A 26,780-nucleotide genomic window follows, 5' to 3' on the forward strand; every position below is an offset into this window, starting at 1 on the left:
CCATGTCACGGAATATGTCATGGGCTTAGGTTGCATCTGTCTTTAAGAAATACAAACAAAATGACACTCTATGGTAAACCTCTCTGAAGGGGGCAGTTCTCAAAAACTAAGTGACTGTGCAAGGAGGAAAAGCATGAGGAAAGCCACCCAGACAACCCAGAAAAAGTTCTAGGCTTCTGTGGCTAAGATTGGAGAAATTGTGCCCAGCAAATTTTGCTCTTTGCTTCATAGTGGAGTGGAACAGAGAAGGATTTTCTTCAAACAAAACAGATCAAATCTAGGCTTGCATCCCAGATGTACCTTCTGGCAAATTGTAGCTGAACTTTCAGGTCTTCTATTTAGTAAAACCCGCCTCTGTACCACTTTATCATGAAGCTGTACATAACTGGGGATGCAAAATGCAAAACATGCACTATGCACAATTTCTCCAATCACAGCCACAGAAGCTTATAACTACAACCCCTGGCAAAAATTATGGAATCACCCTGTAAATTTTCATCCCCAAAACTAACACCTGCATCAAATCAGATCTGCTCGTTAGTCTGCATCTAAAAAAGAGTAATCACACCTTGGAGAGCTGTTGCACCAAGTGGACTGACATGAATCATGGCTCCAACACGAGAGATGTCAGTTCAAACCAAGGAGAGGATTATCAAACTCTTAAAAGAGGGTAAATCATCATGCAATGTTGCAAAAGATGTTGGTTGTTCACAGTCAGCTGTGTCTAAACTCTGGACCAAATATAAACAACATGGGAAGGTTGTTAAAGGCAAACATACTGGTAGACCAAGGAAGACATCAAAGCGTCAAGACAGAAAACTTAAAGCAATATGTCTCAAAAATCGAAAATGCACAACAAAACAAATGAGGAACGAATGGGAGGAAACTGGAGTCAACGTCTGTGACCGAACTGTAAGAAACCGCCTAAAGGAAATGGGATTTACATACAGAAAAGCTAAACGAAAGCCATCATTAACACCTAAACAGAAAAAAACAAGGTTACAATGGGCTAAGGAAAAGCAATCGTGGACTGTGGATGACTGGATGAAAGTCATATTCAGTGATGAATCTCGAATCTGCATTGGGCAAGGTGATGATGCTAGAACTTTTGTTTGGTGCCGTTCCAATGAGATTTATAAAGATGACTGCCTGAAGAGAACATGTAAATTTCCACAGTCATTGATGATATGGGGCTGCATGTCAGGTAAAGGCACTGGGGAGATGGCTGTCATTACATCATCAATAAATGCACAAGTTTACGTTGATATTTTGGACACTTTTCTTATCCCATCAATTGAAAGGATGTTTGGGGATGATGAAATCATTTTTCAAGATGATAATGCATCTTGCCATAGAGCAAAAACTGTGAAAACATTCCTTGCAAAAAGACACATAGAGTCAAGGTCATGGCCTGCAAATAGTCCGGATCTTAATCCAATTGAAAATCTTTGGTGGAAGTTGAAGAAAATGGTCCATGACAAGGCTCCAACCTGCAAAGCTGATCTGGCAACAGCAATCAGAGAAAGTTGGAGCCAGATTGATGAAGAGTACTGTTTGTCACTCATTAAGTCCATGCCTCAGAGACTGCAAGCTGTTATAAAAGCCAGAGGTGGTGCAACAAAATACTAGTGATGTGTTGGAGCGTTCTTTTGTTTTTCATTATTCCATCATTTTTTTCTCAGAATTGAGTGATTCCATATTTTTTTCCCTCTGCTTGGTCTAAAAAAGTAACCATTACTGACTGCCACAATTATTTTTTCCTGATTTCTTATAGTGTTTCTTAAAGCGAGAAAGTTGCCATTTGAAATGACTTTAGTTTTGGGTCATGTCTGTGATCTGCTTTTTTCTACAAAATTAAACAACTGAATGAACATCCTCCGAGGCCGGTGATTCCATACTTTTTGCCAGGGGTTGTACATCTGGGTTGTCTGGGTGTCTTGGTGGCTTTCCTCACTCTTATTCTTCTTGCATAGCCAATTTTTTTGACAGCTGCCTACTTCAGACAGTTACCATACAGTACTATACTGTCTGCATTTCTTCATTATTTATGTAAACAAAGTGCAAGATATAGTCAGTGACTTGGAAATGTCCTGCTGCCTTTCTGAAAAAAACAAAACAAAACAAAAAACCCTGGCACTAAAACTGATTATTTACAGGTATTATACCAAAGTGTTCCATTACTTATGCAACCCTGTTGGGAAAGTGTAGTGACACGGACCCACAACAGGGGGCGTAAATGAACGGACAATGGAAGGAGTCAAATTATAACACTTTACTGTTGTGAATGACACAACCAAACACAGCAGATTTCAGAATGTGCAAAAGTCAATCAATAAAGGTGTCGTGTGAGCAGGCTTGACGATAAGAGACGCCCGTCTGGAAACGAACCGGAACCACACGATTTCCACTACCACCGAACCCGAGGAATACTGGAGCCGCCAAGTCCCGAAGTCCCCAGGTGGCCACCGTCTCAGCGTGTCGGATCTGGTACTGCTGGCAGAAAGCAAAGACAGTCAAGTGTGGGTGTGTGAACACCCAGCAACAATCCTGGTGGGAATTCCACCTCCACCTCTCACTCAATACTTGCAGCGCGTCCTCAGAGGAAAAAGAGTGCAGTATTGCACAGCCTCCACAAAAGGACCGGTACTCCTGCAAACACTCACAATAAACAGATTTTCAGTATTACCACAAAGGCTGAGGATATTACCTCTAGATGAAGATGATATCTCGGCAGTGTGGTGGAGGTGTCTTCCTGCTTTTATTCCAGATGTGGGTTGGTTGATTAGTGACAGCTGTCACGGATGATGGGTGACAGCTGTCATCACGGCTTGTTCCTGAGGCGGCAGCGCCCTTTCGTGCCCGAAGCCCGCACTTCAGGCAGGGCGCCCTCTGGTGGTGGGCCAGCAGTACCTCCTCTTCTGGCGGCCCACACAACACAACCCATCATCTTAGCCTTTATATTTTAAATTAATTTACAAGTTGTAGAGATTTGCTTGGAGTTTGCATTTAAGGAGGATAATTTTATCAATCTTAATATCCAGAAGCCTGGATATGTAAAATGTGTAAAATCCCAAAGGCGCTGAAGACTTATTCAAGGCACTGTATTTGGGGGAAAAAAAAAAAAAGTTGATGCAGGTGAGACTGAATAGAACTTGTGCACAGAAATATCAGCTGGAGCCAAACTGAACAAAACGTCTGAGACAGAGGAGAAGTTGTCTCAGTTCTCTCTCTGTACTTTTGTGTGCTGGCTGAGTCAAGCCTGCAGAATGTCCTCATTTCCCCTGTGGGACCAGGCAGACCTGCTCCTCATCCACTCAGAAACCAGCTCATAACAAGCCGGGGCTGCCTCTCCATCTGTCCCCCTCTTCCTTTTTATCTTCATCTCCGTCGTCTTTGACGCTCAAATTTAAATTGGTTTTTCTGACGTATCCGTCTCTGCAGTCGTCCTTTTTGGTCTCCTTCAGAAAGAGAATATTGTAATAAATCAATGCAGGGAAATTAGTTTTTTTAAGTCAACTTTTTGATGTTCATCCAAAAACTGGTCAAGTTGTCTTTAAGATAATAAAACAATAAAGATCTGCTCCATGAACATGACTACAAACCCTGACCTTTGACCTCTGACTGTGTTGTCGGTTTCTGCAGCCTGTCAGAACATCAACAAAGTTCTGCTGGGATTTGATCTGCAGTTTACTTAGTGTCTTAATCTCTCAGAGCTGGTGTATTTTGCAGACTTGGACTTGGCTGTGGGCTTTGTTTACACCAGCTGTCAGTTCTTTTCTGAGGCGCACTGCCTCTCTGTGGACTAAAGCAGTAACTGTCACAGCTCCAGGAGAATAACTTAAACTAATTAATTAATAAAATAAAAAAAAAGCTTGGCCATCACTTTGCAGAGCAGAGAGCTCAATGGGATAAGAAGGTGCACTATCAATATGTAGACCTGTATTCCATTCCCAGTCACACTACCTGCGTCCTTGAACAAGACAAGACGCTTCACACAACAGAATCCAGAGACATGCGCGGACTCCAATGAATATCATGCCTTCAGACTTACTTCTCTCTCACCACTGAACCCATGGAGGCCAACAGAAATAACCTTCACAGAAGGCGCCAAACTAATAAAAGTGTTTGGGTCAAACTGATTTGAACGATAAAGCAGATGAATATTAAGACAGATGAGAAGCTTCATAGAAATCTGTGTCTGCTTCATGTCACAATTTAGTTAAAGTCAAATTGTCTATCTTGGTGATTTATCTGGTATATCATCAAGAAGAGTGGTTTCCTCTGTGGTTGAGCCCCTTTTGGGTCATGCTGATGGAGTGCTCCGCCCTCTTAAAGGTGGATGATGCTGTTTCTACCTGATTCTCCATCGGTTCCTGAGTTGTCATCCTGAGGTTGTTGTAGACCTTTGGACTCCATCCTCAGCGATATAAAACCTGTATGTTCCAAGTCAAATCTGGCTGCCTGTGTTGGTCCCGCCCACTGCCAAATCCACCACACCACAAAACTGCCCCGAGTCCAGGATGGCAACCATCTAGGGAGACAACAGATTCATCCCCACCTCTCGAATGTAACATTCATTTGTCGCAGCTACATGAAACGTGGACGTCCCATTGGCCTCCCCCAGCAGCTGCGTTCCTAAAATGATCCCAAGATTCTTATATTTATGTAAGACTATATGTACAGTTGCTTGGGGGCCCCGTGAAACTTTCAATATAGTTCTGAAGGAGGAAGTTGGTTGTGGAGATCAAAGACTGTGCTCCAGAAGCATTGGCTTCGTTCTTTAGATGTTCATCCTGTTCTTTAATGCACGAAGGTATTTAAGCAGGTCGAGTCATATCAACTGGACTTTTCTACACCCAACTTTTCCAAGGGGAGGTTCAACACTTCTCAGTTGACCCGCGTAAGTCAACTGTAACTTAGAACCGATGAAGCTTTTTGAGATGACGAGAGAAACGTTTCCAAAGAACTAAAAAAGTCCAGTTGACGTGATTCAACCTACTCAAACAGAGAGAAGGTAACTCAGTAGAATAAGATGTTGAGATACCAACATGTACAACCCCTGGCAAAAATTATGGAATCACCAGCCTCTGAGGATGTTCATTCAGTTGTTTAATTTTGTAGAAAAAAAGCAGATCACAGACATGACACAAAACTAAAGTCATTTCAAATGGCAACTTTCTGGCTTTAAGAAACACTATAAGAAATCAAGAAAAAAGGATTGTGGCAGTCAGTAACGGTTACTTTTTTAGACCAAGCAGAGGAAAAAAATATGGAATCACTCAATTCTGAGGAAAAAATTATGGAATCACCCTGTAAATTTTCATCCCCAAAACTAACACCTGCATCATATCAGATCTGCTCGTTAGTCTGCATCTAAAAAGGAGTGAACACACCTTGGAGAGCAGTTGCACCAAATGGACTGACATGAATCATGGCTCCAACACGAGAGATGTCAATTGAAACAAAGGAGAGGATTATCAAACTCTTAAAAGAGAGTAAATCATCATGCAATGTTGCAAAAGATGTTGGTTATTCACAGTCAGCTGTGTCTAAACTCTGGACCAAATACAAACAACATGGGAAGGTTGTTAAAGGCAAACATACTGGTAGACCAAGGAAGACATCAAAGCGTCAAGACAGAAAACTTAAAACAATATGTCTCAAAAATCGAAAAATGCACAACAAAACAAATGAGGAACGAATGGGAGGAAACTGGAGTCAACATCTGTGACCGAACTGTAAGAAACCGCCTAAAGGAAATGGGATTTACATACAGAAAAGCTAAACGAAAGCCATCATTAACACCTAAACAGAAAAAAACAAGGTTACAATGGGCTAAGGAAAAGCATTCGTGGACTGTGGATGACTGGATGAAAGTCATATTCAGTGATGAATCTCGAATCTGCATTGGGCAAGGTGATGATGCTGGAACTTTTGTTTGGTGCCGTTCCAATGAGATTTATAATGATGACTGCCTGAAGAGAACATGTAAATTTCCACAGTCATTGATGATATGGGGCTGCATGTAAGGTAAAGGCACTGGGGAGATGGCTGTCATTACATCATCAATAAATGCACAAGTTTAAGTTGATATTTTGGACAATTGAAAGGATGTTTCAAGATGATAATGCATCTTGCCATAGAGCAAAAACTGCGAAAACATTCCTTGTAAAAAGACACATAGGGTCAATGTCAATGAGCAGATCTGATTTGATGCAGGTGTTAGTTTGGGGGATGAAAATTTACAGGGTGATTCCATAATTTTTTCCTCAGAATTGAGTGATTCCATATTTTTTTCCTCTGCTTGGTCTAAAAAAGTAACCGTTACTGACTGCCACAATCTTTTTTCTTGATTTCTTATAGTGTTTCTTAAAGCCAGAAAGTTGTCATTTGAAATGACTTTAGTTTTGTGTCATGTCTGTGATCTGCTTTTTTTCTACAAAATTAAACAACTGAATGAACATCCTCCGAGGCTGGTGATTCCATAATTTTTGCCAGGGGTTGTAGATCTGGGTTTGATTCCCGGTAACACTACTCATCTGTGTCCTTAGACAACAAACTTCATCTGCATTGTCCTGGTCCACCTAGCTGAGTAACTGGGTTCCTCGACTGAGGTAACAAACTGTGATGGACTGACGTGCCCATCTACAACTCCCCCTGGAGATGGCGAGGTCTATGTAAATGTGTGCCTGCAATCGCACACCTTTTAATGTAGTTTATCTTGAGAATACTCGCGAGATTATCTTCTTTTTCGGCCGACAAAACTCTCTGCGACCCTCTAACCCAAATCACATTATTTACTCATCATTGTTTTCCGAGTATCCTTTTAATATCCATAATTCGGACACCTGTGCACGCTGTGTCTGTACCCAAGTCAGTGTATTAATGCAAAACTAACATACTTGAAAAGGACAGACAGGCAATCGCTTTTTATTTTTGACCTTACAGTTTGTTCTGTAGAATAGAACACTTTTGATTCTTCAGCACATTCCTTTCAGTTTTTACTCAAAATAATCATGATTTTTTTCCCCTCTAGTATACCGTTAAAATGCTACTGTTGACTATTTGTTTTGCACATTTTTTTTTTTTTTACAATATAATAATTCCCTTTGAGGTTAACACAAATACATAAAGTTAACGCAATATACACAAATACAGTATATGGCCATGAGCGAGATTAATGTTTGTACATTCAAATGACACACATGAAAAACAGCGCACAACAACTGTGTCACTTCTGTATACTGCGAGTGTTTGGTTGACAGTTTCTCCAAATGTTGCACCTGTTACAAGCCAGTGGGTAGTATCAGTGTTCATGTGCACACAGCTCCCTGTGCACGCCGTCTCAGTAGGAAACACTAATGGCTTTACCAGCACATTCTTCTCCAAGTCCTACAGAAATAAACTTAATTTAACAAAACATAAGAGTCAAACTATTAACATGAGAACTGAAAACTCAAATAAAAAAACGTGTTCTGCAAATACCTGCTTACAGTGAATGCCCACGATATGCTTTAATGTTAGCTCTGTCATGTTTCATCACATTACCATCAGACACGTTTGTCCATCATTGTCTCGTAATCAAACATGCACAAATATAAAAACGTTCCTTCAGCAGCAAACTGTTACAGGTAAAAAAAAAAAAAAAAAATCTCAGTCTTGTGTTCTTAAAACCAACATTTGGATATTTCAAGTCACTTCTAAAGATTCACTATAGTTTTATCTAACCCCACCTCCCCCTACTACCACCACCAGAATGCAACTTCAACAATGATTAGAATAATATTTTAAAAAGTGTAATGTCAATACCTCCAAAGTGAAGTAAAAACTATGTCACCCCCTTGTGGCTAGTTGCAGTACTGTTCCTTTGCCTTCCACTTCTGCTAAAGTAAAAATTCCAAGTTCATGTCTCTTAAATTTCCCAATATGCCACAAATTACATGACAACGTTGATTAAGTGTTTCCCGTCCATCTTTTCGATAGTTTTATTGCATCATATATAAAGGGGCGTCAATTAGCTCTGGTGATTGACAGCTGCCCTCAGTCAAGTTACTATTGATGCATCTGCAGCTTTTTTTTTTTTCTTTTGGGGGGGGGGGGGAGCTAGGGTGCAGATAAATAACTACACTTCCACTATTGCTTTCTGGATGAATCATGTTGCAGTAAACTCTGCTAATCAATACTCCAAGGGATAGATTTGGACAGTTTTCTTGATAAGTTGCTATTTCTTAATCATGCAGCACGCCGGTTTGTTAGGCTCCATCTCTGAAGGGTGAAAATAACAGAAATTAAATGATAAAAATAGAGGTGATGAAAATGCATGTGAACTGAAATTAAAAAATGGTTCTGATTCTCACCTGCTTAAATAAAGTCTGAATAAATAAACACATAAAATGGATACGAAGTGAAGAAAAAAGGAGGGATGAATACTGTCGAGTTTCTGGATCTTAACTTTCACGCCTCGTCTGCTCGTGTGCTTTTATCTCATCATTGACAATCAAGACAGAAAAGTCAGAAAAAGAAATCTAACAGATAATAGTTTGACTAATCCAATGTATCTAACGGGTTTCTTTGGTGTACCATAGACAGAAAAGGCTGAGAGTCCAGCAGTTTGCTGAGTCGGTGTTTTTTTTTTTTTTTTTTTTGATAGAATAAAACACAAATTGTTCAGTGGAAATGATACACATCAGTTGGGTTTCGTGAAATTTTTTCTAACTTCCACCACCGAAGAAACTTACCTGAAATGATAAACAGCATTTTTGCATTGCGGATGATGAAAATGGCTCCATTTTCATCAAACCATATTAGCTCTAAATTAACTTATCACCTCATTTTTCAACTGGTGTGGATTTTCAACACCTCCACTTTTATTATTCAGAACTAACAGAATCAGTTTAGAATTATTGTCATCGAACGGAAGCGTCCAAAAATGTGGTTTGCTGGCTCCACTTTTGTGCAGAGCATGAGAAAAGAAAGCACAAATTTTATTTCAATTTATAATCTGTTCAGATTACACACTGTATACTTTTATCTTTAATTGCTAATGGTGTTTTGGGGGGCATGATTAAAGTCTGGTATTTACACTACAGTGGAAACATTAACGCTTGGGTGATAATACAGCAGGTATTACAGACAGATGTGGTCCTATCCTGTCTGTCTTTAGTGAGGTGTCACTTTGGTTGAGTGACAGTTGGAGGATCACCTGCACCTGTTCTGGAGTTATCCGATTACATCCATATTTGGATCTGTATTCTTGCTACCTACTTATCTTCAATGTGTTTCTGTTGTACAGGAGTGGAACAACACTCAAGAGCACAAAAACATTCTCTGCTCGGTCAACTCTTTGTCACAGTGTGTGTGTGTGTGTGTCTGTGTGTGCATGCATGCAGACGACCCCACTCACTGTCACTTTTTATGTGCTACACATTCCCTGCAGAGTGTCAAAGAGACTCAAACTAAACAAAACACAAAGTCAAATACAGACAAGAACAAGCTGCAAAATAATAAACCAACGTGCTGAATTATTCTCAGTCATACTGCACAGTGCAAATAAATATACCAGTCATCAAAAGAAATGCAAACCCATATTCCAATGAGCTGTTTCAGGCACATGAAAGTCACCCATTAAAGCCCCAATCCAGCTTTCCTTTTTTTTTTCTTTTTTAATTACTACATGGAGATTTGGTGGAGAATACACTATTAAAGGCTTCAAAATGCTGACCTGTACCAAATATAAAACAATCCTGTTTAGAGATATTTTTAACCTTTTGAAATTTATAACACAAGATAATAAGCGATAACAGACTTAAAGCTACAGTGTGGAGGATTTAGTGCCATCTGGTGGTGAGGTTGTAGACTGCATTACACAGTTGCCGGTCACAGTTTTGATTGCCTTCACATTTTACCTACTTTGACGATGGGGATTCACGCTCCTTTGCCTTCTCTTGCGATAAGCCATATGTACGAGCCTCCATTTTACAAAAATGAGGCTTGTCAAATGTGTTAGCCTGGGCTAGCAACCAGGACACAGTGAGTCCTGTTCTTTTTCTTCAGTTTTCTGGCTGCATTTCAAAAATATGACAGACTTGAGAAGGTCCCTTTTGGGCTACGTTATCAACATGGCAGCTTCCATGAGGGGAGCGCCCTCCCGTGTAGCTATGAAGTGCCCATTCTAAGCTTACGAAAACAATTCATTGTTACAGGTAATTTCTAAACTAGTGAACAGATGGCTACAAATACTATGTATAATCCATTCCCTCTGGCCCAAGCAGAGGGTCACCCCTTTGAGTCTGGTCTGCTTGAGGTTTCTTCCTCAGAGGGAGTTTTTTCCTTACCACTGTTGCTCTGGGGGTTGGTAAGGTTAGAGCTTACCTGTGTGAAGCGCCTTGAGGCAACTCTGTTGTGATTTGGCGCTATATAAAGAAAAGTAAATTGAAATTGAATTGAAATTGAAAATTGCTTGCAAACGCCCCAAAATCCTCCACACTGTAGCTTTAAATTAAAGGCTATAACATATGAATATAATCAAATATTTGACCATCTTACCAATGATATCATCTCCAGTGATACACACGCCGAAAGCTTTCAGCTATGGCATCTAGAGAAATTGGTAAAGCATTCTCTTTTATCCAAATAAACTTTAATTTTGTATCCTAATTAGAGACTATTGGTTCATTTTGCTCAGAAGCAGCACTTAAATAGTAAACGGTCGTATACGGTTGGCTTTACAGAGAGGCAGCATCTGTGCACCAGAGCATCAGTCTGTGAGGTGAAACGCACTCTTTGGCAATATTACATACGTGTACATTTGTGATTTGCACAACAAACATTGTCTTATATTTGGAGCAAAGCATTACCATTATTAAGTTTAAAGTTAGCTCGTACGCTACCTTTTTTCCTCCTCCAAGAGCACCCTCATTCAGTCTTTAGAAAAGCAGCCTGCAGGATTGGAGCTTTAACTTCATACGATACGTCAAAGTGCATTTACGTACAACACACACAGTTCTGAAGGACACAGAGGAAGGCAACATTCTCTATTAAACTGGCCTGATGATGTTTCATATAATCAGTGGTGGGCACAGTTCAGCTAATCAGCTAAAAGCTAATTAGCTAACTTTTACATTACTGGATTAGCTTTCTAGCTAACTTTGAAAACCTATTAGCTTCAACTACGTTTATGTCTACTAACTTTAAGTCAGCTAACATTTTTCGGAATAAAGTTTAACAATCAGAAATTTTTGCAAATCTTAAAATCATACATTTGTTCCCTTTGGCGCTAATATGCTAATCTAATACGGAAAATCGACATGTCGCCGCGTGTAGGCAACAAGTGCCTCCTAAAGGAGCAGGAGGTCAAGCAACAGCAAAGTCATTAATTCGATAATTAAAATTATTTTCAATGTGAATTTCTCTTAATATTTCTTGTTCATTTAATACTTTCTGTAAGGTGAATAAACTACATGTTGAATAAAAACATTAGCTCCTTTATTTATGTACATCTCGATCATCATCTTATTAGCATTTTTGGGAACCTCCATATTTGCACATTAGCATATTAAAACTTCAGCCCCTTGGGCCTGTTTTTCAAGGTTTTGTGGCAAAAAACCCCCCCCCATACTAACTTTATGTCATAAAACTTTGTGGATCACAGTAGCTCCAGCTAAATGTTTTGGCGGTTTATCAGTTTAGTGTCAACTTTCCAGTTAGAAGGTTAGCGGTTACCAAAGCTAACGTTCAGGTTAGCTGTGCCCACCACTGCATATAACACAGTGTAAACATGTCAGACACTTCTGGTTTGATTTTTCTCAATTTCATTCACTTTAAGCTAATTAAGCCCGCACAGTTATTTAAAGAAATCAGTGTTTGGACTGAAAAATTAAATGACTGTTTATGTTGAATGTGTTTGTGGACGGCAGCTTGGTGACAGCAGCGGGTCGAAGTCGAGCGACTGCCTGTTAAGTTGGTTGTTGTAAATGTGTGTGTTTGCTTTGAGTTGCTAATACGCTGAATGTGACCCATTTGCCCCACTTTTATAATCACTGAGCACTTGTAGAGTCATGTGGCCCATCCTTTGGTTCCGTTTGTCTTGGTGTGACGATGTCAGGTGTGTGTAGCGTCTGTGGGGTTTGCAGTGTATGTGCTATGAGTATCTCTGAGCTGGGGGGGCCTCCTGGGTCTTTCATGGCCATACTGGCTCCAACCGTAGCGGGATAGCTTCGATTTCTCCTCAGGCCTGCGTTGAGAACTGAAAGGCCGCCTGTTAATGCAGTGTTCCCGAGTCCAGGAGACCCAAAGGGTGCCAAGAGAGTACTACCAGATGAGACAGAAGATGCAAGAGGCAAGCAGATGCCGAAACTTTTCAGTCTGTCTACAAGTCGCAGATTTGGTATCTCAGTCTGGCCGTCGTCGTCTGTTTGAGCCCCTCGGTCCTTTTCCGCCTCCCCCAGCACCTCCCTCAGAATGATCCGTGCCGGCTTAGAGGCAAGGAAGATGTCATAATATGGCAGGTCATCACTGGATGGGCTGAACTGGAAAACAGGAGGAGTGGGAGATAAACTGAAGGCGGAGTGAGGTAATGAGGAATTGGGAGGTGAAGAGGTAAGGAGGGGGAGGCTGTTCGGACGTTTCCCTTTCTGTTCGTCTTCAGTGTCCTCAGACCAGACCGTGGTTCTTGGAGTGCTCACTCCCTCTGGGGGGGTAGAAGACCCACTGGTGTCCACACCTCGGTCCCAGCTGCAGGGGTCATACACTGATGCAGAGATACCGCGCTCCAACAGGAGGCGCACCAGGCCTAAGGAGGTGCTGGTGGTCCTAGTGGAGTCCCTGATGTTGGTAGAGGACTCTGCCCGGGAAAGAGAGAGGGAGAGGCGTCGTGGGGTGCAGCAAGGCGTGTATGAAGGCGTAGGTCGGCTAGAGAAGGTTATGGAGGAGTATGTGGAGGTGCAGATGGAAGTGTTGCTCTGACAAGAGGAGACAGCTGGGCTGGAGATGGAAGGAGCAGGAGGGATGGGGGTAAAGGGAGACAGAAGAGTTAGCGGACAAGTATTTTAGGGGTGGGGGCATTAGGGTTTAACGATTTGAGATAGATATCTAATTTTCAAACCAACACGTCAAGGTTACTTTTATAGTTATCTTCACACATCACTTTCTATTAAGTTACTCAGTACAGTGGCTAGTTATGGTAAGTTACTCTCAGGTCTACCAGTTACAGTTACTTGGTCACTGCTACATTAAGTCCCTTAGTTACTCAAACATGTGGTTCCTTTTACTTTGAAGTAATTCAGATAATGTTTTTACCAAGTTACAATCAAATATTATCCAATAACTGACAGAGACAGGTGAGATCAAGATCGAAGGCACAATTTGCCTTATAAACTTTAATCACTTCTTCGTTGCTACAAGGTCTATGCTTCCACTACATTTTATTGAAATTTGCTCATGTCCTTTAAGGCCTAGTCACACGGCACAACGGCATTAGCTGAACGAAGGAAAAAAGTCCCAAAGTCACAAATCGTCAAGAAAAAGTAGACAAATGAGCCTGGACTTTTCCCATCACCAAAATGTCTGCGAGTGCAGAGCGCATAAAAGACAGAAACAAAAGGAAAACGAAGCGAACTGTGACCTTGACGCTTAACAAAATCAAAACAAAGCACCAGCGTGTCATCATTTCTGCCGCGAGTCTGTCCTGTCCACAGCCACCTGCAGCTGTGTTGTCTTGACAATGTGCGCGCGCACACGCACGTCGCAGTGAGACATGTTGAGAGAGAGAGAGAGAGAGAGAGAGAGAGAGAGAGAGAGAGAGAGAGAGAGAGAGAGAGAGAGGCTGGAGGTTGGACGACAATCAAATGTTACGCTGATGGTATGGGAACTATGCAAACGAGGAACCGTCAAGACAGAAGGTTGTCGTCAGGATTCGTTCACATTTTTCAACAGTTTGAAAAAACAAAGCCGGACGATGGTTAAACGACGTCTCCAAAAGTCAACGCAAGTCCAGATTTCTTGTTTCGTTTTGGCTTCGGTGTCCTTCGTTAGTGCCGTGTGACCAGGGCTTTAGGAATAACCTGCCAACTATCTCAAAGATAGTTTGAAAGGAACATACTTTTCAACAAAAAAATTTCCTTACGGGGGTCATATTATGTATCTACAAGTTCAAGTGTCGAAAAACATAAATAAAACTTTGTAGCCAAAACACCTCAGATGTACGCTAAGGTTACAAACAGCCAAAAATGTCTTAAAAATAGCTCCACAACATCTACTACCACCACAGCCAGGAGCATCAAGGCCAACAAACACGTTTTAATAGTGTTACGCTGCATCACACAGAATTTAACACCAACACTACAAACCCTGAGGAAGCTAAAGCTGATCAGTGTCAGAATATGTGCCATATGTGTGTCGTCAGTTCAGGTAACTACATGGATTATCATTTCAACAACAACAAAAAGAAAAACGTGTGCGCCCAAAAAAATCTGACTTGACAGCCTGAGGTATGCAAGGACATCAGTAGACTGGGCACATACTTTTCATCAATAACAAATGGATCACAATGATGAGAAGCCTGTTGAACATGTCCACCATTACCCTGATGAAAGAAGGTTAGGTTATGTTAGGAGCCACCTCCAGTTGTGAGCAGTCAAAAAACACACGTTTGTTTTGCCTTTTATCTTGGGTTGTTAGTTCTGGATGCAGCTGTGCCCGGTTTCATAAAGCAGTCTAATCTTTCACTCTACTAAACCTACTTAGTTGACTAAGGTTAGTCGCCCAACATTAGCCGTCTAATCTCCATTTCACGTAGACGGCTAACTTGTAAATTAGCGGTCTTACGTCAGTCGATGATTTTCACGAGCATAGCAGCCTCATGAGTGCTGTTGCCAAGAAACGCCTCCAATGCGTGAGAGTTCTGTTTTCTTCCAGGTTAGTCGTCTGATACAACCATGGCCAAAAGCGGAGGAAGCTCTCCTTTTGGAAGAATATGAGCATGATGAACTAACATCCCTCACGATTCGGTACACGGTCAACTTGGAGATGTGGATGGTGTTGCCGATAACTTGCTGAAAGGTCCCACAGTCGTAAAACCTCAGTGTAATTAAAACCTGAGTAAGTGTAAACTGTAACCATCTGTAAACATCTCCAATGGATTATTACCGTCCCGAAACACCTGCTCCCGCAGCCATTTTTGAGGTAAGACACTGAAGTCTTGTTAACTGAAATAAGATTAGCTTCCTCTGTAGCAGGCTAAAAACTTTAGTCAGGTAACACAAAACTTTAGCCGACTAAGTGCGCAACAATTAACGTTAAAAAATTAGCCAACTAAGTGAGTTTATTCAACTAAACAAAATTAGACTGCTTAATTTAACCGGGCCCCGGAAACATCTGAGGCAACCGTCACACTGCCAACCAGCTCATTCATTTGCCTCAAATTGTTTTCCCTATAACAGTGACTTATACATTCAAGTTTGAAATTTTCCAACCAACATCAAAAAAATGTTAGAAATGCACGCCCATGCACTGCCTCACCAACAACAGACACACTCAGTGGGTCTGCTCTACGCCTGCCATGACGACCACATGATACAACCCAACTGCTTCTTCATCACATGACCTGCCAAGGCCAATCAAACACAGTATGAGGTCAGTAATGTGCAACAGTCTCAAAATCCACAAGGAAGGAATTTTCTCATGGCAGCAATTATCACAGTTATTGCGTTTTCAACACCAGTCAATAGGTGGTGGAAAATAACTAAATAAATTTATTCAAGTACTACTAGGGGAGCTATGACCACTACCTTTGCACCCCCCCCCCCAGGACTAAACCAAACCAACTTTTTTAGGTTCTTAGATGACCCCAAAACAATCAGGATGTTCCCAAAAATAAAAACTGGCCTCAAGCCAATTATCCAAGATGGCTGCCAAAATAGGGGTTTTTCACTAAAATACCTTTAAACAACATATAAACAACTTAAATATCACAGAGATTCAATGGGAAGACCACTGCAAATCACAGCAAACTCATTTGTGCCTAAACTAAATTCATTCATGGGTTTAAGATTCAAAATGGTGTCCAAAATGGCCGCCAGTAGTCCCTTATCATTGAATCTCTGTAATATTTATATATGTTATTACTCCAAATGGTAAATTTTTCATAACGAGGACTTTTACTTTCAACACTTTAAAGTATATTTTGATGCTAATACTGTCTTAAATCTTACATGGGTAACATTTTCAATAGACTACTTGTACTTCTACGGTGACTTATTATTACTAGGAATGTTTCTTCTACCATTGTGTAATTACTGCAGACTGAGGTCACTTTCTAATGAAATACAGCTGTAACAAATTGGGTACTTAGGCATTAGAACATTTTGTTTGTTACCTGGGGGTCACAGAGGTCAGCTGATCAGAAGGGTGGAGAATCCTGCAGGTCGTGAAGGTGTACGTGGAACTTGTGTGAGACAAACACTTTCCTGGATAAATAACTGCATGAGAAGAGAAGGGAAGAAATAGAACACCGGGTGAGGGTGTTAATATGGACACATAAACGTACAAACAACATGTACAAAGGAAAGAGAAGAGGAAATGTTTAAACCCGAAGCAAAAGCACCAGCACATTTCTCCTCACTAGATCAAAGTCACACTTTAAAAAAATAATGTGGCTGATCTTGCAACATATCTCAAAGTGGCCAATGTGTTTATTAAACAAATAAATATACAATAAAAAATTTTTGCATCATCAGCTATTGCCACAACATGGCACCGTCTACACACGTGATCTGCTCCTGTATACTAATCTGAATGAGGAACTGTGATGCACATGTCAGAGCTGATGGTGGCAGTAATGAACCATTAAGCTGGACGCCAACAACCGTAAAAAACCAGATCTGAATGAGGAGGATGTGCTGGGTCTAGGAGAAAAAGCAGAATTAACAAATCATGCTCTCAATTTGAAAGACCATGCTGTTGAATGAAGAGAGGGAGTAATCTTCAGGAGCAGAAGTTTACTCTTGAGTTCTTTGTGCCTCGTAAAATAACATTAATTAGCCTGTTAACTTCTGCTTGCTAATGCGGTGTTTGCATTATAATTACAATTTAGATTCACCACTTCATGTAACCCGCATGTCTTTTGGAAGTGGGAGGAAACCACAGCACCCAGAAGGAACCCACACAAATGGGGTGTTTGCATTATAATTACAATTTAGATGCACCACATCATGTAACCCGCATGTCTTTGGAAGTGGGAGGAAACCAGAGCACCCAGAAGGAACCCACACAAACATGGAGAGAACATACAAACTCTACACAGAAAGAACGAGGTTGGACCTTCTTGCTGTGAGGCAACACTGCTAACCACCATGGCACCGTGCTGTCATTGTATGTAGATAAATAATAATTGCGTCACTATCTAAATGCGTGTAGACCTGACTGTATGTGTCAAAGACCATCTTCTGAGATCAAATGAGGGTAAGATGGCAGCTTGACTGGCCAAAGTCAAGCCATTGTCGGCAGTTCTGCACAGCATGGGTTATCCAGAAACAGCTTGACTCGAGCGTTTAGTTATGCATCAGCTCTCGGACCGCATTAAAGGGGTCCAAATCTGATTGAGACATTTTGAGCTGTAATGTCAATGTATTTTATGGTGCGGTTTAATGCTAACTGTAATAGATGTAACACTTCCTAACACGAGTAAAATAAAGCTCATAAAGCGTTTTCTCAGCTAGTTATTTCAAGAAATCTCCTCATTGACCAAATGACAATTTTTTTTTACATGAAATCAAGGTGTTTTTCCCACGTGTAACATCCCAGATAGGATTCAAAACAAGCCGTTTCCAAGATTTACTTAAAAGGATTTTTACTGAAATTTTACAGCATGTTAAGTGATTATGTGTGATAGTAAGTGTAGATCAGATATTTTGACTAGAAATTAGACAAATATACTTGGCAAGATCTTGCATTTTTGCAGCGTTTTGTCTTAAAGGCATCGACATGATAACAGACAATAGGTGAGGTGGCTGAAGAGGACAGGTGAGGCAGCGGAGCAATTAAAAATAAGTGTGGCTACCTGAAATAAAGAGAAGACCAGCAGTGAAAGAAGGCGGAAGGAGGAAGGTGTAAAGTAAAATTTTTTTTTCAAATAAAGAAAATACTCTGTTGACGGTGTTCGATGGCCACACAGACACATGGACTGCTGGTGAGATGGGCGGGTGCATTTGAACTGCAGAATGGAGCACCACTGTGACTTTGTGAGATGTCCAGTGAAGGTCTTCCCCAATCTCCCGCCCTCCCCACCCCTCCTCCTCACACCTGACCCCCCCCACCCCCGTGCTGTGGATGGAGATGGTGGGTGAAATGCTGTGACACCAGCTAAGAGACTCCCTCACCAGGCATGTGGTCCACTGGGGCGGACTGTAACACCTGAAGTTCCTTGTGATCCACATGTCCGTTCATCTCCAAAGAACACAGGGGAGAAGGAAAGGAGGAGGGACTAGAGGACCTAAGGCAAATGTTTGCAAGGTGTTTGTCTTTCCCTTGAGTTGTTTCTGGTCCCCCAGGCATTGCTGCATGCATCACGTGTGATTGGCTGCCGTCATTGTTGTCGTTATAACACGCGCAGGTAGAAGAAAAAGGAGAGGTAGAACATGACAGATCCACTGTAGAAGACTTCTCGCCTGAAAATCCCAGTAAGGAGTCACACGAGACTTCATCTTCTTCTGGTTGGTCCAGGTGCCAGTTATCATCCTGTTCCTGGTCATGCGCTAATGTACGGAAGCCCTTTGTTACCACCCCAGGCCGGTGATCCAGCAGAGCTCCCATATGGGGTTGTGCCAACTGCTGCCATGCATGAAGGGTAGCAGAGCCTGGATTAAAAAAGAAAGAAAGGAGAAATTAAATTCATGTTTCAAACTGTGCTACAAAAATACATTTACTTTTAAGAAATCCGATAAATGTCCAGATTAGCACGGTGTGATAACAATAATAAAAAATGTACTTATAAAGGACTTTAAATGAAGAAAATAAATCAAGAGAGTGGTGAACACATCTCCAGAACAACATTAAACACAGATCCTCATATCACAGAGTTAAAAACAATTAAAAACACAGAACAATTTCATACAATAAGCAAAATCATTAAAGAAGATAAAAACCAAAAAACTAATGACAGGGAATAAAAATGAATAGGTTTTAAGACTAGTCTTAAAAGAGTCAATGGAGTTTGTGTTTCAAATCTCAACAGACAGTCTGTTTCATAAGGAGCACAACAAGAAAAGGCTCTAAAACCTGCAGACTTCTTTTTAACCCTTGGCACACAGAGCAAGTCCACATCCAGCGACTGCAGGGCGCAAGGAGGCACAAAAGGCTCAACAAGTTCAGCAAGATAGTTGGGTGCATTCCCATTTAGAGCCTTTTATGTCTGAAACACAACCTTGAACTTTGCTGTTAAGCGTCTCAGGGAGCCAGTGAAGGGAAGCCAGAACGGGTGTGATCAATCAATCAATCAACTTTTTTCTTATATAGCGCCAGATCACAACAAACAGTTGCCCCAAGGCGCTCCATATTGTAAGGCAAGGCCATACAATAATTATGTAAAACCCCAACGGTCAAAACGACCCCCTGTGAGCAAGCACTTGGCTACAGTGGGAAGGAAAAACTCCCTTTTAACAGGAAGAAACCTCCAGCAGAACCAGGCTCAGGGAGGGGCAGTCTTCTGCTGGGACTGGTTGGGGCTGAGGGAGAGAACCAGGAAAAAGACATGCTGTGGAGGGGAGCAGAGATCGATCACTAATGATTAAATGCAGAGTGGTGCATACAGAGCAAAAAGAGAAAGAAACAGTGCATCATGGGAACCCCCCAGCAGTCTACGTCTATAGCAGCATAACTAAGGGATGGTTCAGTCACCTGATCCAGCCCTAACTATAAGCTTTAGCAAAAAGGAAAGTTTTAAGCCTAATCTTAAAAGTAGAGAGGGTGTCTGTCTCCCTGATCTGAATTGGGAGCTGGTTCCACAGGAGAGGAGCCTGAAAGCTGAAGGCTCTGCCTCCCATTCTACTCTTACAAACCCTAGGAACTACAAGTAAGCCTGCAGTCTGAGAGCGAAGCGCTCTATTGGGGTGATATGGTACTACGAGGTCCCTAAGATAAGATGGGACCTGATTATTCAAAACCTTATAAGTAAGAAGAAGAATTTTAAATTCTATTCTAGAATTAACAGGAAGCCAATGAAGAGAGGCCAATATGGGTGAGATATGCTCTTTCCTTCTAGTCCCCGTCAGTACTCTAGCTGCAGCATTTTGAATTAACTGAAGGCTTTTTAGGGAACTTTTAGGACACCCTGATAATAATGAATTACAATAGTCCAGCCTAGAGGAAATAAATGCATGAATTAGTTTTTCAGCATCACTCTGAGACAAGACCTTTCTGATTTTAGAGATATTGCGTAAATGCAAAAAAGCAGTCCTACATATTTGTTTAATATGCGCTTTGAATGACATATCCTGATCAAAAATGACTCCAAGATTTCTCACAGTATTACTAGAGGTCAGGGTAATGCCATCCAGAGTAAGGATCTGGTTAGACACCATGTTTCTAAGATTTGTGGGGCCAAGTACAATAACTTCAGTTTTATCTGAGTTTAAAAGCAGGAAATTAGAGGTCATCCATGTCTTTATGTCTGTAAGACAATCCTGCAGTTTAGCTAACTGGTGTGTGTCCTCTGGCTTCATGGATAGATAAAGCTGGGTATCATCTGCGTAACAATGAAAATTTAAGCAATACCGTCTAATAATACTGCCTAAGGGAAGCATGTATAAAGTGAATAAAATTGGTCCTAGCACAGAACCTTGTGGAACTCCATAATTAACTTTAGTCTGTGAAGGAGATTCCCCATTTACATGAACAAATTGTAATCTATTAGACAAATATGATTCAAACCACCGCAGCGCAGTGCCTTTAATACCTATGGCATGCTCTAATCTCTGTAATAAAATTTTATGGTCAACAGTATCAAAAGCAGCACTGAGGTCTAACAGAACAAGCACAGAGATGAGTCCACTGTCCGAGGCCATAAGATCATTTGTAACCTTCACTAATGCTGTTTCTGTACTATGATGAATTCTAAAACCTGACTGAAACTCTTCAAATAGACCATTCCTCTGCAGATGATCAGTTAGCTGTTTTACAATTACCCTTTCAAGAATTTTTGAGAGAAAAGTAAGGTTGGAGATTGGCCTATAATTAGCTAAGATAGCTGGGTCAAGTGATGGCTTTTTAAGTAATGGTTTAATTACTGCCACCTTAAAAGCCTGTGGTACATAGCCAACTAACAAAGATAGATTGATCATATTTAAGATCGAAGCATTAAATAATGGTAGGGCTTCCTTGAGCAGCCTGGTAGGAATGGGGTCTAATAAACATGTTGATGGTTTGGATGAAGTAACTAATGAAAATAACTCAGACAGAACAATCGGAGAGAAAGAGTCTAACCAAATACCGGCATCACTGAAAGCAGCCAAAGATAACGATACGTCTTTGGGATGGTTATGAGTAATTTTTTCTCTAATAGTTAAAATTTTGTTAGCAAAGAAAGTCATGAAGTCATTACTAGTTAAAGTTAATGGAATACTCAGCTCAATAGAGCTCTGACTCTTTGTCAGCCTGGCTACAGTGCTGAAAAGAAACCTGGGGTTGTTCTTATTTTCTTCAATTAGTGATGAGTAGAAAGATGTCCTAGCTTTATGGAGGGCTTTTTTATAGAGCAACAGACTCTTTTTCCAGGCTAAGTGAAGATCATCTAAATTAGTGAGACGCCATTTCCTCTCCAACGTACGGGTTATCTGCTTTAAGCTACGAGTTTGTGAGTTATACCACGGAGTCAGACACTTCTGATTTAAAGCTCTCTTTTTCAGAGGAGCTACAGCATCCAAAGTTGTCTTCAATGAGGATGTAAAACTATTGACGAGATACTCTATCTCCCTTACAGAGTTTAGGTAGCTACTCTGCACTGTGTTGGTATATGGCATTAGAGAACATAAAGAAGGAATCATATCCTTAAACCTAGTTACAGCGCTTTCTGAAAGACTTCTAGTGTAATGAAACTTATTCCCCACTGCTGGGTAGTCCATCAGAGTAAATGTAAATGTTATTAAGAAATGATCAGACAGAAGGGAGTTTTCAGGGAATACTGTTAAGTCTTCTATTTCCATACCATAAGTCAGAACAAGATCTAAGATATGATTAAAGTGGTGGGTGGACTCATTTACATTTTGAGCAAAGCCAAGAGAGTCTAATAATAGATTAAATGCAGTGTTGAGGCTGTCATTCTCAGCAACTGTGTGGATGTTAAAATCGCCCACTATAATTATCTTATCTGAGCTAAGCACTAAGTCAGACAAAAGGTCTGAAAATTCACAGAGAAACTCACAGTAACGACCAGGTGGACGATAGATAATAACAAATAAAACTGGTTTTTGGGACTTCCAATTTGGATGGACAAGACTAAGAGACAAGCTTTCAAATGAATTAAAGCTCTGTCTGGGTTTTTGATTAATTACTAAGCTGGAATGGAAGATTGCTGCTAATCCTCCGCCCCGGCCCGTGCTACGAGCATTCTGACAGTTAGTGTGACTCGGGGGTGTTGACTCATTTAAACTAACATATTCATCCTGCTGTAACCAGGTTCCTGTAAGGCAGAATAAATCAATATGTTGATCAATTATTATATCATTTACCAACAGGGACTTAGAAGAGAGAGACCTAATGTTTAATAGACCACATTTAACTGTTTTAGTCTGTGGTGCAGTTGAAGGTGCTATATTATTTTTTCTTTTTGAATTTTTATGCTTAAATAGATTTTTGCTGGTTATTGGTAGTCTGGGAGCAGGCACCGTCTCTACGGGGATGGGGTAATGAGGGGATGGCAGGGGGAGAGAAGCTGCAGAGAGGTGTGTAAGACTACAACTCTGCTTCCTGGTCCCAACCCTGGATAGTCACGGTTTGGAGGATTTAAGAAAATTGGCCAGATTTCTAGAAATGAGAGCTGCTCCATCCAAAGTGGGATGGATGCCGTCTCTCCTAACAAGACCAGGTTTTCCCCAGAAGCTTTGCCAATTATCTATGAAGCCCACCTCATTTACTTAATAATAAATAACTTAATAAAACCACTCAATTCATATACTTACATAGATGATGTTCTGTGCTTTTGCAGATTGTGTGAATTAATGTATTAAATAAAGGTATCCCATGTTTTCTGGATGATTTCTTTTTTAAGGGTGAAGGTAAGTTAATGTATACCTTACCTATGTCCTAAACGTGGTACCCAGTGCTTCCAGGAAGCAGATGATACAAGAAGCTACTTGATACTGAACCGTAAACATCATGAATGACAGGCAAAGATTCTGAAACTCTATTTAACATTATGCAACCACTTGTAGACTGAAACCTACATACATCATGAATGTTATGATGCCCCTTTTGTTGGCCTGTGATAGATGTCAAGGTTTTTAACAGGCATAAATGATACATACAGCTGCCTTTGATACTGTATATAACACGCCCATTGGTGCTGGTGCTTATCTCTAGACTCCTGAGCATGAAGGGGATGAGAGCCTATGGCTACCATTAGACAGGACTCCAGCCCGAGGCATGGTATGTCCCCAGTTATCCCCGGTACCCATTTAAAGATGACTGGACTGAGAAAATGCAAATAAAGTGACTTGTCCAACGGCACAGACAAGTAGCGTAATTGGGACAATCAATGTGTGGATTCAGTGTTATGCATTTTGGATAAAAAAAAAAAAGGGAGTTGGCCTCATTTTGAGAGTTAAGCTTGATAACCACTTGCACTACTGTGCTTGCTAATTTTAAGAACATCACCAAATCTAATAAAAAGACATAGAGTAACAGGAAGACAGAAGTCGGGAATGAGAGGAAAATCAGTAAACCAGTATTGATCAGTATGTCTGGTATTTATATTGTAAGCTGTTTTTCTTATTACTTGTGATGCTCTGTGTGCTTCTTACCCTGTGTGCTGTTATACAATGCTGCTGGAACCTCAATTTCCCTGAGGGAGTCTTCCCAAGGGATCGTTAAAGTTCTATCTAATCTAATCTAAATGCATCAGCTCGTTTAATGTCATCACATATTCGAAACTGCAAATTATTTAGTTTCTCTGAAAGGTGTCCAGCTGTCGTCCACCATCAGACCACATATGAAACGTCTGAGATGAGAATATTTCATCATTTTAATCAACATACACACACTATAATGTGTTGTAGAGATATTTCCTATCTCAACGACTATAATATTGCAACGACAAACACACACCCACAAACAAAATCTCTGTTTGCTATAATTTCTCTGGGACTCTAATCTGCATGCTGCCGCTGTTGTTGTTGTTGTTGTGTATTCAATCTTATCCCACCACTGCAGAACAATGAGTTATGTTTGGCTGTCTCCGTTGCCACTTTTCTGCTCCTGCATGCTGTCAATCTTGTTTTGTACCATCTGTTCTCTCTTGCTAGAATGATCATAGCAGATAGCCACCCCAGTGAGTCTGATCTGCTTGAGGTTTCTTCATACAAAATAGCAAAAAAACAGCGAACTACTCCCTACCCTGTCGCCACTGCCCTTGCCCTTGGGGTGCACACATTTCCAGACCTTACACTTGTACAATGCATTGAGCTAGCTTATAGTTTGGCACTATACAAGTAAATTTAATAGAAATTGAATTAAAATGGAACAGAAGTGCGCCTGGTTGGAGAGTGTACAGTATAAATATGTTCAATGTGTGACAAACATAATCACAAAAAAAATTCACATAACCACGCTTGATCAAAAACGAGACCTGTGGGTGCTTTTGTTTTTAGTTTCAACTACATTTTTAAAATCAAGTCATTGGCTTTTAACTTCAGTCCAGCAACTGATACTCAACTCTGAAGAATTCTAGGAAGGTTTTACACAATGTGTGAAGTGTAGAGGTACAGCAAAAGACCATTTTTACATTAAATTATTGCTCCAAATCCATTATTTATCATTTAGAACTGTGATCACTATGGTCATTTTTGGGTTAGTCCATTTGTTAATAGATGTTTCAATCAATTTCAGCAGGTTAACAGGTTCAGGTTATTTATATTTGTGTGTTTGTCCATTTGTGTGTTTGAACAGAAGGTTCCCGGTCCAACAGCAGCTGTGGCCCACTTGAATCAGGAAGGGCACGGTACTGAATCAACATGCAGATCCATAACCGATCGTCTATGGCCAGAGCAAAAAGGGAGACACCAAAATAAATTACTTTTTTTTTTCCTGTCAGTGACATGGTCATAATTTTACTTACATCAGCATCACACGATCTATTATAACATCTCATAATTTATTCATAGTTCACTGTAATTCATTTAAATTTAACCGCATCTGAAATTTAAAAAATATGTAAATTTACTTTCAGTTTATTTGGAGTCTCATTTGGTTCTGTCCAACTCCACCTGCGTCCTTATAGAGTTTCGTGCACTTGATTTAATCCATGAATTAATGCATCACAAAGCAGACCTTTTTTTAATTCACCCTCTTGTGTCAATCAGTAAAAATGTTGGTTCTATGCTGCAAAAATTGAACTAAATTATACCACACGCACACACATGGAGCGTGGACACGCTGACAGACCCATCACAGCAGCCAACGCCGTGTTAGTAACAATGCGTCCTGGCAGCGTATCTTATTTCAAGTCCAATGAGTGGTTGTTTACTCATAAAGGTCGTGTGAAATCAGAACACAAAACCATTAATAAGTGATCACACCGCCACCACAAAAAGAAGGAGAGAAAGGAAAGGTGAGAAAATCTGCAGGACTTTATTCAGCATGACCCCCAACAAAAGAAAACAAGAGCGATCACCAGAAATAAAGACAAAAGTAAAATGGAGAGAAACTAAATGGCTGACAGGGAGCGCACGTCGTGAAAATAACAGAAAATAGACGAGAGGTCAGAACAGAGGACAGAGTGTGCACAAATTCAGTTTATTTTATATTTCTGTTTAATCTGGGGATGAAGAAATGTGATGTGATTAATGACATCATACATTAAATACGCTGTATGATACATTATAGACAGAATGGTGTGATAAAAATCATCTGTGAGCCTCAAAAAAAAAACAAAAAAAAACAACAAAAAAAAACATGAGATCTTAAAAAATTTACAAAAATGTGAGTTTCACCAACCATCATTAGACTTGAAATAAAACAGTGCTTGACATTTGTGGAAAAACAGTATATAGATACATGTACAGGCCCTTATTTTAGTCCGCTTGTGCAAGACATTTCTGCAGTTACTGTGCTGGATTTCAACACTTGGTGGCGCCACACAACAGAAATGATCACTCTCTACATTTTTTTTTTTGCACTAATGGGTCATTTTATAGTCAAAAACTGCTTTAACTATTAGAATGTGTAAATATATAATTCAACAGACTGTTTTTATTCCGTGCTGACTGAGACGTGGGTGGAAAATTATTTCTTTTGTGCAATCAGATGAAGAATAATCAAATAAATAACACCTGCAAATATAACAGCTTTATGCATAAAAAACACTTTTAACACTGAATATTGTTCAATTTTGTGACTTTTCAGAGAAAATGTCACAACAGACAATATAATTATAAAACCTTACATTTACTGTTATAAACTAACCATTTTAAAGCGCTTATAAGCGCCTTGGGGCAACTGTTTGTTGTGATTTGGCGCTATATAAAAAAAAAAAAAAAAAAAAAAAAATTGATTGATTGATAAGATGAAAATAGTCT

At 40.4% G+C, this 26,780-nt stretch overlaps 1 protein-coding gene across 5 annotated transcripts in view; it reads right to left on the minus strand.

Moving 5' to 3' along the window:
- Positions 1-10,400: 10,400 nt before the first annotated feature.
- Positions 10,401-26,780, minus strand: part of trak1a (trafficking protein, kinesin binding 1a) — a 131,722-nt gene continuing 115,342 nt past the window's right edge. For 4 of the 5 annotated variants that reach the window (XM_034175336.1, XM_034175335.1, XM_034175333.1 and 1 more), the window contains 3 exons: positions 18,375-18,851; positions 16,373-16,475; positions 10,401-12,981 (listed from right to left, as the gene is read on the minus strand). In XM_034175336.1, the coding sequence (XP_034031227.1) occupies positions 12,036-12,981; positions 16,373-16,475; positions 18,375-18,851 (1,526 nt within the window). In that variant the 3' untranslated portion in view covers positions 10,401-12,035. Of the gene's footprint in view, positions 12,982-15,516; positions 15,602-16,372; positions 16,476-18,374; positions 18,852-26,780 lie in introns of those variants that run through there. The other variant, XM_034175337.1, reaches the window with a different exon arrangement.

The sequence above is a fragment of the Thalassophryne amazonica genome, chromosome 7, assembly GCF_902500255.1.
Source record: "Thalassophryne amazonica chromosome 7, fThaAma1.1, whole genome shotgun sequence".
Lineage (NCBI taxonomy): Eukaryota > Metazoa > Chordata > Actinopteri > Batrachoidiformes > Batrachoididae > Thalassophryne > Thalassophryne amazonica.